We start from the raw sequence: 16,346 nt of genomic DNA on the forward strand, positions 1-16,346 counted from the left end.
AGGATAGGGCTGCTCTGTCGAGTTATAGAACAACATATTCTCAGAATGTTTGTGACCTTTCACTCCTCAATTCCCTTATTGCTAACAGGAATTCAGCTAAAAATTTGTTTATTTTAGAAAATCTGTTTCCAAGTATTCCCACAAATAAAAAAGGTTTGTGATCGTGTCTCAATGTAATCAAGGTATGAAATTATTGTTATTTTCAAATACAATCTCTTTTTGGGGCGGCAGGTAGCCTAGTGGTTAGAGCGTTGGGCCAGTAACTGAAAGGTTGCTGGATCGAATCCCTGAGCTGACAAGGGAAAAATCAGTTTTTCTGCCCCTGAACAAGGCAGTTAACCCACTGTTCCCCAGTAGCCCGTCATTGTAAATAATAATTTGCAGTGTATAAATTATTATTATTATGTTCCAACAAAAATTGGTCCGCGGCTGAATCTAGTTGCCTACCCCTGCTATATAGTAATGTTGACCTGATACTACTGACATTATTGCCAGAACAAGGGTCAAGCCTTAGAGGTGAGGGGATGGTGTGGGGGTAAGATTGTTTTTTACATATCTGACCATGTTATCCATTTATATAATTTTGCATTACAACAATGTGGGATTGAATGGAGACAGGGAGGCCTCCTGTACACAATGGCGTGTGACTTGAATCTAGCCCATAGAGATATTGTGTGTTTCTAAACATTAGTTGGTCTAACCTGTGTTCCTTTCTGTGCATGTGTGTCTCATAGCACCTGCCTCGGTGCGGGTGCGCTCTGAGCCCCGCGGTGAGGAGCGTCTTGGGGTTCTGGGCGTGACAAGGGCTGGGCATAACCGCTGGAGCACCGTGAGCAGCCTCAGTGCCGACAGCGGCGTGGTGGGCCTGTGTGACGACCGCGACGATGACGAAGATACCCGGAGAGTACGCAGCAGCGGAGGGGCAGAGGTAGAACGGGTGGACAGCGGGATTGGACCCTGCCTGGCCCGCGGCTGGAAGAGACCCTCTAACTCCCTTCGGGCCTGGGAGGCCCAAAGACCCTGCCCAGACTGTGGCCAGAGAGACGGGCATGGGGTGGCCCGGACGGACGGGGAGGGTACCGGTATGTGTGAGCGCTGCTCCAAGCTGAGGACAGAGAGGAAGGAAGCCATCTTGGAGTTCCTGAACACGGAGTCAAGCTACGGGGAGGACCTGAGGATCATCAAGGAGGAGTTCTACGGTCCCATGCAGAGTGCCGGGCTGCTGACCTCAGAACAGCTGACTGTGGTGTTCAGCAACGTTCAGGAGCTCATAGACGTCAACGAACGCTTCACTGAACATCTGCAGGACAGCATTGATCAGGCCTTTGACCAGGTGAGGTGACACTTTTGAACCTAGAGCACCAGTCAGCTCAACAAATGTTTAAAATTATGCCGATCTCATAGGCAGCAAATCCTTGCATCTATGGCTCTGATTTTGAGTTGTGGTTACACAGTGATCAATGGAATCATTGTCATTGTTATTGTTCCCTTTCAGGGAGATGAGGACCTCCTAACAGTGTGCATTGGAGAGATTTTCCTGGAGTTTGTCAACATGCTGCCAGCCTTCCAGACGTACTGCCTGCAGCAGTCCACTTCTGTCAACATGCTCAACACCTTGGAGAAGGAGAAGGAACTGCTCAGGTAAAGAGTGTATAAAATAGCACTTCAAAGACAAATAAGGGAACTTTGGTTTTTATTTTTCCTAATTCAAGATCGAGACTAAGATAAAAATGTACACAAAATGTATTGTTTAGGAATTCTCTGCGCTCTTGCCCTCTTCTGTGCTCTGAGTACTGGAACAGTAACTTTGAACCCTAATTTCCCACTGCGTTGTGTTATTCTTAATGGAAGAGACGGAAGGTTATGATTAATTCATAACTGGTCCTATTTTGAGAACAGTGCTGAAGTCATAACTTTTTTTAGACCCAGCCAACTACATCACATCTCACCCATAATGACTCAGCCTGCCTTGTCTTCCCACTGGGCACGTCTGTTCAACGTCTAGCTTTGGTTTACATATGGTTGAGTTGTCAACTAACGTGAAATCAACAAAAAATGTCACCATGTCATTGGATTTAGATTCAAAGTTGGGTGAAAAAAAGATGAAATGATGTGGAAACAACGTTGATTCAACCAGTTTTTGCCCAGTGGGTTGTGATTCCCACTTCTCTCAAATTTAGAATTAGGTCTGAGAACCTCTGGCCTACAATCGCAATTAAACAGTATGCTAATATCATTCTTTGTCTTTCTTTCTCTCTCTCCCTCCCTCGCTCTTTGTCCCTCCCCCTTTCTCCCCCTTTCTCTCACTTTCTCTCTCTCTTTCTCCCTCCCTCTCACTCTCGCTCCTCGCCTCCCAGGATCTTCCTGGATGTCTCCCAGAATGACAATACAGCCCTGCGGCGTATGAACCTGCGGTCATTCCTCATGGCCCCCCTCCAGAGGGTCACCAAGTACCCCCTCCTGCTGAGCCGCATCAGCAAGGCCACCACAGAGTGCCACCCGGACCACGCCCGCCTCCGAGAGGCCAAGAGCCGCGTGGAGTCACACCTGGAGCACATCAACATGAAGACCAAGCAGGAAGGAACACTCACCTGGTCGCTGCGTTCCTTTCGCCGCGACAGCCGCAAGAACCGCGAGGTCATCAACATTGAGATGCGGGAGATGTCCATGAAGACGGTGGGCTGGGCCAGGGAGAACACACGCTTCGTCATGGAGGGGCCCCTGCAGCTCTCCCAGCCAGCAGACGGACAGTGGGTAAAGAAGGGCAGTAAAGGTCTCAAGTTCCAGAACGTCCAGGGCCTGCTGATGGTGCGTACACAGCGGCCTGGGGAGGGGCTGTCTCCGACAGACGGCGGAGCTAAGGTGGAGCAGCAGGAGCACGGTGTCTGGGATGGTGTGCTGGTGCTCATCAAAGACAAGAGCAGCGGCAAGTTCACTGTGCTCAGGGAGCCCATCCGTCTGGCCAACTGTGTGGTGTCGGCCGACCCTGACTGTGAGGACACCTTTGAGGTGCTGGATATACGGAAGGAGGCCTTTGTTTTCAGGGCATCTGACAAATCCCGCACGCAGCAGTGGTTCCGGCAGATCAAGAGGTATACCCGTGACCTGGGACCGTGGAGGAAGAGGCGTAACGCACTTCCCAATATCATGATAAACACAAACCAGGGCAGGTCCTGAGACCGAACCCTGAGGAACACCGTTTTACTCTTTGCCTGGATACCAGTGTAAATAGATGTACTACTCCTGCAAGAAGAACTGACCATGCTTCTGGTGGACCAATTGTTTCTGAAGTTTTAGGATGGGGTTTGATTGAGGCTTATGAGGTTCCATGTTATGGTGAGGATAACACTTTTTTCTAAGAAAAACTACAAGTGCACCATATTGTAACGAAATGTATGAAGATATACACTGAACAAAAATATAAAAGCAACATGCAACAATTTCAAAGATTTTACAGTTCATATAAGGAAATCAGTCAATTGAAATAAATTCATTAGGCCCAAATCTATGGATTTCACATGACTGGGAATACAGATATGCATCTGTTGGTCAAAGATACCTTTAAAAAAAAGGTAGGGGCGTGGATCAGAAAACCAGTATCTGATGTGACCACCATTTGCCTCATGCAAAGCGACACATCTCCTTCGCATAGAATTGATCAGGCTGTTGATTGTGGCCTGTGGAATGTTGTCCCACTCCTCTTCAATGGCTGTGCGAAGTTTCTGGATATTGGCAGGAACTGGAACACGCTGTCGTACATGTTGATCCATAACATCCCAAACATGCTCAATGGGTGACATGTCTGGTGAGTATGCAGGCCATGGAAGAACTGGGACATTTTCAGCTGAATTGTGTACAGATCCTTGCGACTTGGGGCCATGCATTATCATGCTGAAACATGAGGTGATGGCGGGGGATGAATGGCACGACAATGGGCCTCAGGATCTCGTAATAGTATGTCTATGTATTCAAATTGCCATTGATAAAATGCAATTGTGTTCGTTGTCCGTAGCTTATGCCTGCCCATACCATAACCCCACCCCCACCATGGGGTGAAGAAGCTGGATGTGGAGGTCCTGGGCTGGCGTGGTTACACTTGGTCTGTGGTTGTGATACTGCCAGCTTATGGTAGAGAAATTAACATTAAATTCTCCAGCAACAGCTCTGGTGGACATTCCTGCAGTCAGAATGCCAACTGCACGCTCCCTCAAAACTTGAGGCATCTGTGGCATTGCGTTGTGAGACAAAACTGCACATTTTAGAGTGGCCTTTTACTGTCCCCAGCACAAGGTGCACCTGTGTAATGATCATGCTGTTTAATCAGCTTCTTGATATGCCAAACCTGTCAGGTGGATGGATTATCTTGGCAAAGGAGAAATGCTCACTAACATGGATGTAAACAAATTTGTGGCAAAAAATTTAGAGAAATAAGCGTTTTGTGCATATGGAAATTATTTGGAATCTTTTACTTGAGCTCATGAAACATTGGACCAACACTTTACATGTTGCGTTTATATTTTTGTTCAGTGTAGTTTTTAGCTTCTGTCAAAAAACGATCAGCCACTTGGATGACCAAAAAAGACACTTGGTTGGTTGGGAACACTGCCGGCCTTGATTGTCAAAATGGTTTGCTCTTGAAGAAAGATAATTGTTTTCAGTATACTGACTAACAAGGTGTCTGCGTTGAAAAGCATGGTTGAAGTTGATGATTGAAAAAACATGAAAAAGTTTACTCTGTAGTATTCATGAAAATGCACAAATGAGTGAAAAACTATGTTAAGTTATACAATGGGGACTTGGACTACAGCTTAGTAAAAAAAGACGGGAACTTGAGTTTTTTGTTTACCTGACCAAGGTAAGTCAAAAGCACTGGGTTCTTCCCTCTTTTTTTTGCCTTCTGTGTCAGGAGCACTGTCCACTGCCAGGAGAGAAGAGCAGCTATACGGCATCCAAATAAGAAAGTCACTCAGTTGTCAGACAAAACTCCCTACTACCCCATGAGACTTTCTACAGTACTATGGATGCCAGGCAGACAGTGTCTTTCAGACACACTGGGTGGACATATGTATATCACTGGGCTGGGTTCAAGTCACAAAGCAGCAATAATTTGTGCAATTTTAGCTATTTAGTTTTGTTTCTTCACATCTGGTCAGACTTTGTAATTGGTGTAAATCGAGAGCTTATTATACCACCTATGAGTGTCAGTGATATTATAGGTTAAGACCCTAGAATAATGTGCACTTGAACTTCAATCCTAGGCCTGGTTTTGCCCCAACCAGTATTTTCCAACTGCTTATTCAAACTCGAAAAAGCCTTTACCTGCAACTGAATGTGGTAGTAGAGCATGGCCAAAGTGGAGGTGGAAAGGCCTCAAACACTGGTTGGTCAACCTGGACCATGAGTTTAGTAGCTAAAGCAAACAGTAGCTCCACTCAAATGTCCCCACAGTGCTCCGTTCCACGACAAGCAGATGGGGAAATTATGAGCTTTTGTGCCTTGGGTATTTATTTCACTCTAAATTAACAAAAATTATTTTTTCTGTTGTCAGTCAAAGTAACATTGATAAAACGTTGAGTATCTGGAAATGGTCACCGAGTCAGACAGCCCTCTGCCCCTAGGTAGCAGAAGTTACATATAGCCTGGTTATACCAGTCTGAACACTGCATTTACCAATCTGGATGCCAGACTAGACCTTACAGGCAATACTTATCACTCCATCTGGCTACTAGTGTTACTACATTATTACGTCATAGTTTACCTGAGCTCTTATCTCAAGCGTGACTTCCCTACTTCTAACATGTGGTTTTGTGTCTGATGTTTCTGAATCTAAAGGCTCTTCTTTCTGTTTGATGCACTTTATAATTAAGACTACAAACTAGATCCAGAGAATAGTGTGACTGTCACTCTCCAACGCTATCTGCAGTTCATGAATTCAAAAGCTTTATTCTGTCTGTTGTATGGTTTATTTACAGAACTCTTTATGTTAGGGAAACGTATAAGACCACAGCTGACTACACACAGCAGGTCAAGGCAATACTTATCATCTAAATCTAACCTATGTATACTGTTCAGTCTGATTAGGTCTAGTCCAGGAGTAGCACATGTCAATGAGGTAGTGAATGTACTTTGGGGCAGAGAATGGTGTACAGAGTAGACTACTGCCTGTCTCTTACTGTTCATCACCTTCCAATGGCGTTACCCTGTTACAATCATAGAATTAGAATCTCGTTCTATTTCTAGAATCCCAATCTATTACTATGGTTAGAATTCTTTCCGCTTCCATCTTGTTCCACTAAATGATTACTACCGTACAGTATATGAGAAGACTGATGCTGTGTAACAGTTTGAAAATACCCTTTTCAATATCCTAGACCTGCTGAACTGTCAAATGTTTTCCTCTGTATTTTAAAGACCTAATGTAATATTTCCTTTATGTAAGATATTGTGAATTATATTAAAAAATGACATGTTAAAAACATATGTCTTTGTATGTAACTCATTTCCACTTATTGCTATCCATTGGCATCCACTGTGCCTTGAGGTAAGTGATATTCTGAAATAGTGAGCAAGGTGTTCTCTTATGCAAATAAGGCTTGGTTCATTCAGAAAAGGTACACGGCATTTGGACTTACATGTACTATAGCATGTTGTTTGGACAGAAGTCTCTCTTTTCAGTGAAAAGTGCTTCTTTGTCACCAACTAGGACAAAAAAAACAATACATACTATTATGTAGAAAAAGTTATTTGGAACATTTTCAAATTCATAAAAAAGACACAATATTCCTTTAAATCAGGTGGAATTCTTTGAAAGGAGTCACAAATAAAAAATGCACATACGAAGTGCCACAATACATTAAATGATATTTACTACAATTCAACTACAGTAAGGTACATATGCAGTAGATGCATGGAGTGGCCATAACAACGTATCAAAATCTATATTTTAAGACAAAGCTTTTCCATGAATGAAGTACAGTATTTTCCTGTCTCCAGCTGACACTGCCATGTCTGCTGTGTACATAGCTGAGTGATGAGACGCCATTAGCAGACGTCAATTACCATTCTAACCTGAATGGGGATAGATCTCAATTGTATTTCCTTGATTCCTCACATGCTTTCTCCTCGCCTTCTCACAATCAACGAGTACAACAGGCGTAGACTTTACCGTGAAATGCTTACTTACGAGCCCTTTCCCAACAATGCAATTGAGAAATGTACAAAAATTTGCGCATTGGAGCAGAAGTTCTGGGGTTCCTCCCCTTGGATGCTTCTCCTCCAATGCGTTCGGAGGAGGCAAGGAGAGAGGAGACAAGGAAATACTATAATTGAGATTCACCATGGCTCTTTCCTAGGGAGATTCTCCATTGGTATTGCTAACTCCTCTCTCCCCTCCTTTTGAAAAAGATCAAAGGTAATCAAAGAGAAGTGGCAAGTAAATGTGGAAACAAATGAATTTGTATGAATTGAGACTCTCTTGTCCATAACCGGGTCGTCAGGCAAATGATGTTTACAGAGGATTCCCAAAAGGTGTAAAGTAGTAACAATGTATTTTGCTAGTTGTTGCAGACATTTTATAGATAAAACTATAAGTAGCATATCGTTTTTAAACGTGTGCATGTTTTTCTCCTCCGACAAAACAGCTGATTCAAAGGGGGTGTGGCAGATATCAAAAGTCTTCCGCAAACGACTCAGGTAGGATAAACATGACTATCTTCAATGAAAGTTGGTTATCGAGGGGAGGACACTTCCGTTCGCTTACTAACAAATTGACACTCTCGTCGACCACTTATCAGTTTCCGGGTCACGCAGAGGACGGAGTCGTCGAGGAGAGGATGGTCTTTTCCCCAAATGAGAATCTCCCTGTGATTCCTCTTGTCCTCTCCTACTAGGATGAATCTCAATCGCCTACTCCTCGCCTCTTTCTCAAAACCCATTGGATTGGAAAGCCAGCGGCGCCGTCCCGCTGACCTTCTCCTACAATGGGTTTTGAGGAGGCGAGGAGTAGGCGATTGAGATTCTCCCCTAGTCTCCTTGCTTCCCTCTGATGTTTTGTTGATTGGTTGTTTGAACATTTTGAGATATAAACCCCGAACAGAACAATCAGAGACCAAACTAGCCAAACGCAAATTCCTATGTTATATCACGTGGCTTTTGGCAGACCAATGGCTCAAAATCATCATTTATTTGCTCATGAACTAAAACAGAATAAGTGCTTCTTAAACATGGTAGGTAACACTTTCTCTTTACTTCTGGGTGGAGGTTTACACCCAGTCAGCACCCCCTTAAATGAAATTAACAACAATAATTCATACACCAGTACAAAACATATGAACAGCAAAAACCACGGAAAGATAATAACAGGCATATTACAGTATGATGTTGGATATTACAGTGAACATTTCCAAACCCCAGTAATCAAACTGGAACAACCCCTCCCCTTCAAACTGTGCCTCTATATCAAAGGCTTTCAAACCCCACTGACAAGACTGTCATTCATCACATGCACAAGTCTGTCCTAGGCTAGTGGGGCCACAGACCTCCTATTCCTGCCATTCAGCAGGTCAAGACTCCACAGTCCCAGTTATGGAGAGGTCAGGTGCCAGCCTAGGGTAGAGCCCCGGCCCTACACCTCCACCCCCAACAGCTCTACTTGTCTCCCCCAGCCTCCTGCTCCTTGGTCAGGCCACGGATAGACAGGTCGTAGACCACCTCCTCTATCTTCTTCACGTCGTACTTGAGGCCGTCGTAGCGCTTCCTCAGGGGGTCGTTCTTGAGGTTGAGTAGTCGGAAGCCAGAGTCCAGCTCGTTGATGAAGTTGGAGATTCGGAGGGGGCGGCCATAGTCCCCTGCTGTGACGCTGTTCACCGCCAGGCGAGACTAGAGAGGACAGACACAGATGACTTTATACATGTAAATAATCCATCCAAAAAGTAATCTTATATTATTGAAATTGGTATTGTCTGATGTAATAGAATTTATGAAGCCACTTAATTCATTCTCACCAGTTCACTGGCCATGATCAGCACACCTGCCAGGTAATCCTCAACATCGAGGTGGAATCCCTTCTCTCGCACCACCTCGACTGCAAGAAATAGGGAAAATGTATGACCACCACAGCACACTACTTGACTGCCGATTGACTGTCTGAGAGGAACAGTCTGCGATTGCACCCATTGCCATGAGAAAAGCTAAACTCAAGGCAATAGGTGCATTCGTATTAGCTTGCCTAGTGCTCATGGTGGGCAGAGATTTACCAATGGAATGGTCTAAAATGTTCAAACTCCATCCACCGGGGGAACCGGGAAAGCTAAAAAAAAGCACCGAAATGAACTGATACCTACTTCCTAGTATTTGTGCCACTTCATCGCGTGTCACCAGAGACGCACTCTCCAGGTAGACCACGAACGCTGCCAGGAAGGCCAGGCGCTGCAGAACAAACCTCCAGTGCTCATGGAACCTAGAAGCAGAGTGAAGGATGGAAAATGACGTGTTAGATTGTCCTTTCAATAACAAGGAGAGAAGACACGCAGACAATATCATTCCATTACTTAACATGGTAATACAGAGACTTGAAATTTCCCTTGAATTTCATTCTGTGAACCGGGAACTGTGAATAAGTAGTTATGAATAAGTAGCCAACTCCAGATTCACCCATGTGTAGGGCCTACCTGTAGTACTGCTCCACTGGGAACTTGTTTTTGAGTTCTCCAAGGTGCATCCTGACTGTACAAAACAGTTCCTTGGCCTTTGCGCACTTACTGGGGACTTATGTCAGACAGGGGGACAAGAAAGAGACGTTTATGTAGCTACCTGTAATGCTGTTCCAGGGGGAATTTTGGTTTGAGCTCTCCAAAGTACATATGGACTGGGCTTAACCGTTCCAGAGCAATTACACACTTACTGGGAACTAGAGTGACAGGACAAAACAGAAACAGTTATGTCAAGGTGATGGAGACCTGCAAAGCAATGAGTCAGTCAGGAAGGTAAGCCATCATAAGTGATAGTCCAGAGTCGTATTCACTAGGCTAAAAACAGAAGAAAACGGAACAAAACAGTTAGGGACTACCTTAACTGATTGTAAAACGTTTTGCTACGGTTCACTAATGAATAACTAAATTACACCTCATGCGATTGGGCACTCACTCTCTTTGAAGCCAGATGGTTGATGGACACTTTGGAGCAGGGTCAGGATCTCCCTCGCCGTCTGTTCCAGAACCTGTACCACTTTTCTTATGTCCTGCAAGAGAACATCCGCTGTTAGCTAGCAAGACATCTGATTTTGAAGAAACGAAATGCATGCATGTGTGTCCTATCAGCGGCCCTGACGTTAGTTAGCAATACATACATTTGCACACAGTGTTTAACATACAGTGCATTTAATGGATGTTATTATATTCCTCACATATTCGATGCAAACCTTACTGACTGCGAGTAAATTGTTAGTGGTTCGGTGCTAGCTCGATTGACAAAAACATTAGCAAGCAGCCTGTTGATTGATTACCTCTCTTATTTCTTGATCAGCACTCAGAAAAGCCTGAATGTAGCTGAACATTTCCGTGACAGACATATTACACAAATGATTGTATTTTGAAAAAAGATATGATACTTTGGTTCTTTCTGCAAAATGAATCAAAATAGTTGGTAGTTAAACCACAGTTTCTAAACCCAGAGGCGCAACATCGCGAGATTTCTGGGAACGCTTGCGAAACAGACCAAGTAAAGCAGATATTGGGTACAATATCACATTACACAAGGACCTTAAGGGACATATACACATTTATAATTCTAACAGCTTTTTTGTATTTAATTGTCTTCAAATATTGTTCAATTTATTTTTGCACGGTAATAAAATGTGGTGTTTTGTTTGTATTTGTGAATATGACATTTGATTTGGGTGCTTGACTGCCGTTGAACGCTCGGAACAAACGTCCCCCTCGGCCAGAGTGTCCAGTGTGCGCTCTGAACGCTCCAAATGTTACAAATGGACAATCTGACAGCTCTCTGGATGTAGGAAGGCCCAGAGCACACTCTGACACTCCAGATTGAATTTACAAATACACCCGAAATCATAAAATGTCTAGCTGGTCATGTGTTACGCTAACAAGCTAGCAAGACGTTGCATAGCAACAGCATCAACTTCCGGTAGACAGGCAAAGCTCTAGTACGCTCAACTGGAACGATACTCTTAGTTTACAGTATACTAAAATCAACTAATAGTATGTAGTATACAGTATGTTAGTATAGGTATTCGAACACAGCTACTTAGTGCCTGAGTTGACGGCCAGCACATGCGCAGTTTGGCGCGAGACGACTGTTACCAAAGATGATCGACATACTGACAAGATACAGTACTTGTCTCTCCGCGTTAACAATTTGAATCGTTGTCCACGAAGCGGGAATGTGGGCTGCGGATCCTTTAGAATTGGTGGATACGTCTCATTATTGTAGTTATTTGAATATTCGATGAGGGTTGTTGACGTCAACTGCCTGTATTCAGTGGAGAGAGACGCTATGCTACTAGCCTTAGCCTCATGTCAGAACACCCCTAAGGGGCCCCAGTGTTAAGGATCACCGTGGCAGAGGTGTTGTTGCCTACTCTTACCACCTGGGGGCGGCCAGTCAGGAAGTCCAGGATCCAGTTGCAGAGGGAGGTGTTTAGTCCCAGGGTCCTTAGCTTAGTGATGAGCTTCGTGGGCACTATGGTGTTGAACGCTGAGCTGTAGTCAATGAACAGCATTCTCACGTAGGTGTTCCTTTTGTCCAGGTGAGAAAGGGCAGTGTGGAGTGCGATTGAGATTGAGTCATCTGTGGATCTGTTGGGGTGGTATGCGAATTGGAGTGGGTCTAGGGTGTCTGGGAGGATGCTGTTGATGTGAGCCATTGATGTGAGCCATGACCAGACTTTCAAAGCACTTCATGGCTACCGACATTTAGGCATTCAGAGAACTGGCAGTGTGGTGCCAGGACAACAACCTCTCCCTCAATGTTTGAGTTTGAGTTTATTTTATTTTTACAGGGACAGTGCACATTAATAATCAATGTTTCAGTAAAAGTGCCGGTTTTAGCCAGCCGGCTAATTATCAACCGCAGTCCCTGGGCAGGTTATTAAAAACAATTACAATATAGACAATCATTGAACAGTGAGCACACGCAGAGTAACATAGGACAAGCAAGACATAGCATACAGACAGAGCAACATAGGACAAGCAAGATGTAGCATACAGACAGAGCAACATAGAACAAAAAGCAACAAGACAAAATCCATAAAAACAACAAAGTGTTTCCACACCTCACAAGCTACAGACAACAGACAACATGGAAAGCGGCAATACACAGCTAGGGATTATGTTCACAAGTCTGATTGACCTTTAGCCATGTCTTCATGCATTTTGTGAAAGTGTGATATGTGGTGCAGTTATGTGTGTCTGATGGCAGTGTATTCCAGACATGGGAAGCTCACAGAGAAAGCAGATTTACTAAAGGTGCTTTTCCTTAAGGGAACTATACAGTCACCTCTCATGGCAGACCTTGTGGATCTGCTGCCATATGTTTGGGTTTTCTGTTTAACAAAAATACTGAGTGGAGGGGGAGCCAGGCCATTTAGGATCTTGAATACAAGACATGCGTCAGTGTATTGCACAAGATTTTCCCAACTCAGGAGCTCATGCTTTCTGAGGATGTAACAGTGATGATGGCTATTGGGCTTCCTATCAAGCACTTTGAGAGCCTGTTTGTAGACAGACTGAATAGGTTTTAATGTTGTATAGCAAGCTTGGGTCCAACTAGTCAAGCAGTATGTTAAGTGGGGGAGTATCATCGATTTGAAATACAGTTTTGCTACCTCTGTGGTCAAACAATTTCGTATAAATCGGAAATTAGCTAGGTTGAATTTGGTTATTTGAATTACCTTTTTCACATGCTTTTTAAAAGAGAGGTTGGAATCAAGTATGATTCCAAGGTACTTAAAATCAGATACCACCTGGAGCTTCTCCCCTGACAGATAGACATCTGGCTCAGTAGCATCTGTTGCTCTCTTAGTGAAGAACATGCAAACTGTTTTTTTTCACATTGAGATGCAAACACGAGTCACTGAGCCACTTTGTAACCTGGACCATTACAGTAGTGAGTTCTTGTGCAGCTTGTTGTTTGCTCTTTGCATGCACATATATCACTGTATCGTCTGCATACATTTGAACTTCAGACCCAGTGCGAACGGAAGGGAGATCATTAATATACAGGCTGAACAGGAGGGGCCCCAGTATTGACCCTTGGGGCACGCCCACATCATAGCTAAGAGTGGGCGACAGCTCATTGCTCACTCTGACACACTGAGTTCTGCCTTCAAGGTATGATTTCATCCATCTCAAGGCATCGGGGGAAAAGTTGAACTTGGACAATTTTGTGATGAGAATCTCATGGTTAACAGTATCGAAAGCCTTCCTTAGGTCCAGAAACACAGCCCCAACAACGCCCCCTTTGTCCATCTTGGACTTCACATTTTCCAGAAGAAAGCAGTTGGCCGTTTCTGTGGAGTGTTTCGCTCTGAAGCCAAACTGCATGGAGTGTAATGTGAAGGGGCTGTTGTTGAGGTGGGAAATCCGTTGTTCTGCTACACACTTTTCAACAACCTTCGACACTACAGGTAGTATACTAATGGGCCTGTAGTTACTCACGTCAGCAGGGTCGCCCGATTTAAAGATGGCCGTTATTATGGCTGACTTCCATACCCTTGGAAACACCCCCAGACCAATAGATGTGTTGGTGACCTTAGTAATGGGGCCAATGAGTGACTCTTTGTAGTTTTTAAGAAAGGTAGAGTCCAGCCCAAACACATCTTTGGATTTAGAGTTCTTTAGTGAGCTAATCACCTTGTTCACCTTTGACTCAGAAACCTCCCTTATGATGAAGACAGGTTGAGCGTCATTCACTAGCACTGAATGTAAGCAAGACAAAGGAGCTGATCGTGGACTACAGGAAAAGGCGAGCCGAACAGGTCCCCATTAACATCGACGGGGTTGTAGTGGAGCGGGTCGAGAGTTTCAAGTTCCTTGGTGTCCACATCACCAACAAACTATCACGGTCCAAACATACCAAGACAGTCGTGAAGAGGGCACAACAAAACCTTTTCCCCCTCAGGAGACTGAAAAGATTTGGCATGGGTCCCCAGATCCTCAAAAGGTTCTACAGCTGCACCATCGAGAGCATCCTGTCCGGTTGCATCACCGCCTGGTATGGCAACTGCTCGGCATCTGACCGTAAGGCGCTACAGAGGGTAGTGCGTACGACATATTACATCACTGGGGCCAAGCTTCCTGCCATCCAGGACCTATATAATAGGCGGTGTCAGAGGAAAGCCCATAAAATTGTCAGAGACTCCAGTCACCCAAGTTATAGACTGTTTTCTTTGCTACCGCACGGCAAGTGGTACCAGAGCGCCAAGTCTAGGACCAAAAGGCTCCTCAACAGCTTCTACTCCCAAGCCATAAGACTGCTGAACAATTCATAAAATCGCCACCGGCCCTGCTACTTACTGTTGGTTTGTTACCTATGCATAGTCACTTCACCCCCATTACCTCAACTAGGCTGTACCCCTGCACACTGACTCGGTACCGGTGTCCCCTATAGCCTCGTTATTCTTATTGTGTTACATTTTATTATTACTTTTTATTTTAGTCCACTTGGTAAATAGTTTCTTCTTCTTGAACTGCATTGTTGGTTAAGGGCTTGTAAGTAAGCATTTCACGGTAATGTCTACACTTGTTTTATTCGGCGCATGTGACAAATAAAGTTTGCTTTGAATATGTGTAACAGTACAGCTTCCATCCCTCTCCTGCCCCTACCTGGGCTCGAACCAGGGACACTGCACACATCAACAACTGTCTCCCACGAAGCATCGTTACCCATCGCTCCACAAAAGCCACAGCCCTTGCAGAGCAAGGGGAACAACAACTTCAAGGTCTCAGAACGAGTGACGTCACCGATTGAAACGCTGTTAGCGCGCAGCCCACTAACTAGCTAGCCATTTCACATTGGTTACATCGGTTACATATGCATAGCCATCACGAATTCCGATATAAAGTGTTTTTTCTCAAAATTGCCGGGATGCCACGTGTCCTACTTATACCAATACCTCATTACAAAACTTCTATTCGATCAAATAAACATCACGTAGCAAATAAGCCATTCATTTTTTATTATTAAACAGTAACATGCAAAACACAAGAAACAGAACAGCCAGGGGGATTACACAAAGAAATAAGGAAGAGAACCAAAAAACTATAATACAAATCCACATTATATATAAACAAATACAGACATGTAGCAAATACATTTGTTTGACATTTTGTTTTGTAAACGTTTTAAAGATTCTAAATAGTTTTCCAAATCAGATAAAAAATATTAAGAAAAGGGTATTTTTCTTCTTACATTTTGATTTGTGTATGAAAAATTTTCCCAATAAAATAAAGAGATTTATGAAGTACTGACGTTCAATTGTGGAATCAGAGTAGTAAAATAATATGTCAAATTTAGATATTTCAATGGTTGTATGCATTTTCTTGCCAAGGTAAAGTTTAACATGAGTCCAGAACACCTCACTATGTAAACAATTACAGAATAAGTGTTCAATAGATTCATTTTCTAGTTCACAAAAACGGCATTCACTGGTAAATCAGGTATATATTTTGAAATCAAGCCATTACACGGATATCATCTATGGATAATCTTAAAGGAGATGTCCTTTACTTTATTGGTCACCACAAATGAAGCCCAAAAACATATTGCAGAGGGAATAGACTTCCTGTAGAAAATATCCCTTAATAAACGATTGTTGAATTTGTTATCTAGTAAACCTATGCCATTTACCTGGATATCGCTTACAATAGGTGAGGTTCCAAAATATGCATTATTCTGAAGTAAAGATTTTATCCCACTAGATATAGCTTTTATAACAGTGTCATATTCCTTGCTTGAAACCTCACAGTTGTATCTTTCTATAAATTCTCTCTGCGTAAATAGATTCCCACTAATACTAACTAATTGGCTGACAAGGACAAGGATTTTCGAGAACCAGTTACGGTAAAATAACATATTGTTTCTATGTAATATCGACCCATTATTCCATATAAAACATTTATGAGGTAAAAAGTTGTGTTGCCATTCATTTTTGTGTTGAGCAAATTCGACACTCATTGACCGCCATTCAAAAACTCTTTGCTTGGTCTCTGCCATGACCCAACATATGGGTCCTTCGTAAATGTGTGCATTTAGGTGATGTCATAATTTCCTTACATCATCGATTGTTCACCCGTTCCTTTCACCCGTGCCGCGTTCCGAGCTAGTCGGAA

General features: G+C 43.6%; 2 protein-coding genes across 4 annotated transcripts in view; one reads left to right on the forward strand and one right to left on the reverse strand.

Moving 5' to 3' along the window:
- Positions 1-6,478, forward strand: part of LOC106586423 (uncharacterized) — an 80,766-nt gene extending 74,288 nt beyond the window's left edge. For both annotated transcript variants that reach the window (XM_014173658.3, XM_014173659.3), the window contains exons 6-8: positions 735-1,333; positions 1,496-1,641; positions 2,358-6,478. In XM_014173658.3, the coding sequence (XP_014029133.2) occupies positions 735-1,333; positions 1,496-1,641; positions 2,358-3,177 (1,565 nt within the window). In that variant the 3' untranslated portion in view covers positions 3,178-6,478. The remainder of the gene's footprint in view (positions 1-734; positions 1,334-1,495; positions 1,642-2,357) is intronic.
- Positions 6,479-8,163: 1,685 nt separating this feature from the next.
- LOC106586424 (translin) lies at positions 8,164-10,736 on the reverse strand. Of its 2 annotated transcripts, none has more exons than XM_014173662.3 (6): positions 10,502-10,736; positions 10,144-10,237; positions 9,669-9,765; positions 9,342-9,457; positions 9,003-9,082; positions 8,164-8,877 (listed from the first exon to the last, which is right to left on the reverse strand). In XM_014173662.3, exons 1-6 carry the CDS (start codon positions 10,565-10,567, stop codon positions 8,647-8,649), a joined length of 684 nt encoding a protein of 227 aa, XP_014029137.1. In that variant the 5' UTR covers positions 10,568-10,736; the 3' UTR covers positions 8,164-8,646. The 2 variants fall into 2 exon arrangements, with proteins under 2 accessions (XP_014029137.1, XP_014029138.1); XM_014173663.3 differs by lacking the exon at positions 9,669-9,765 and adding an exon at positions 9,811-9,907.
- Positions 10,737-16,346: the final 5,610 nt, after the last annotated feature.

Source organism: Salmo salar, chromosome 25 (assembly GCF_965601325.2).
Source record: "Salmo salar chromosome 25, fSalSal1, whole genome shotgun sequence".
Taxonomy (NCBI): domain Eukaryota; kingdom Metazoa; phylum Chordata; class Actinopteri; order Salmoniformes; family Salmonidae; genus Salmo; species Salmo salar.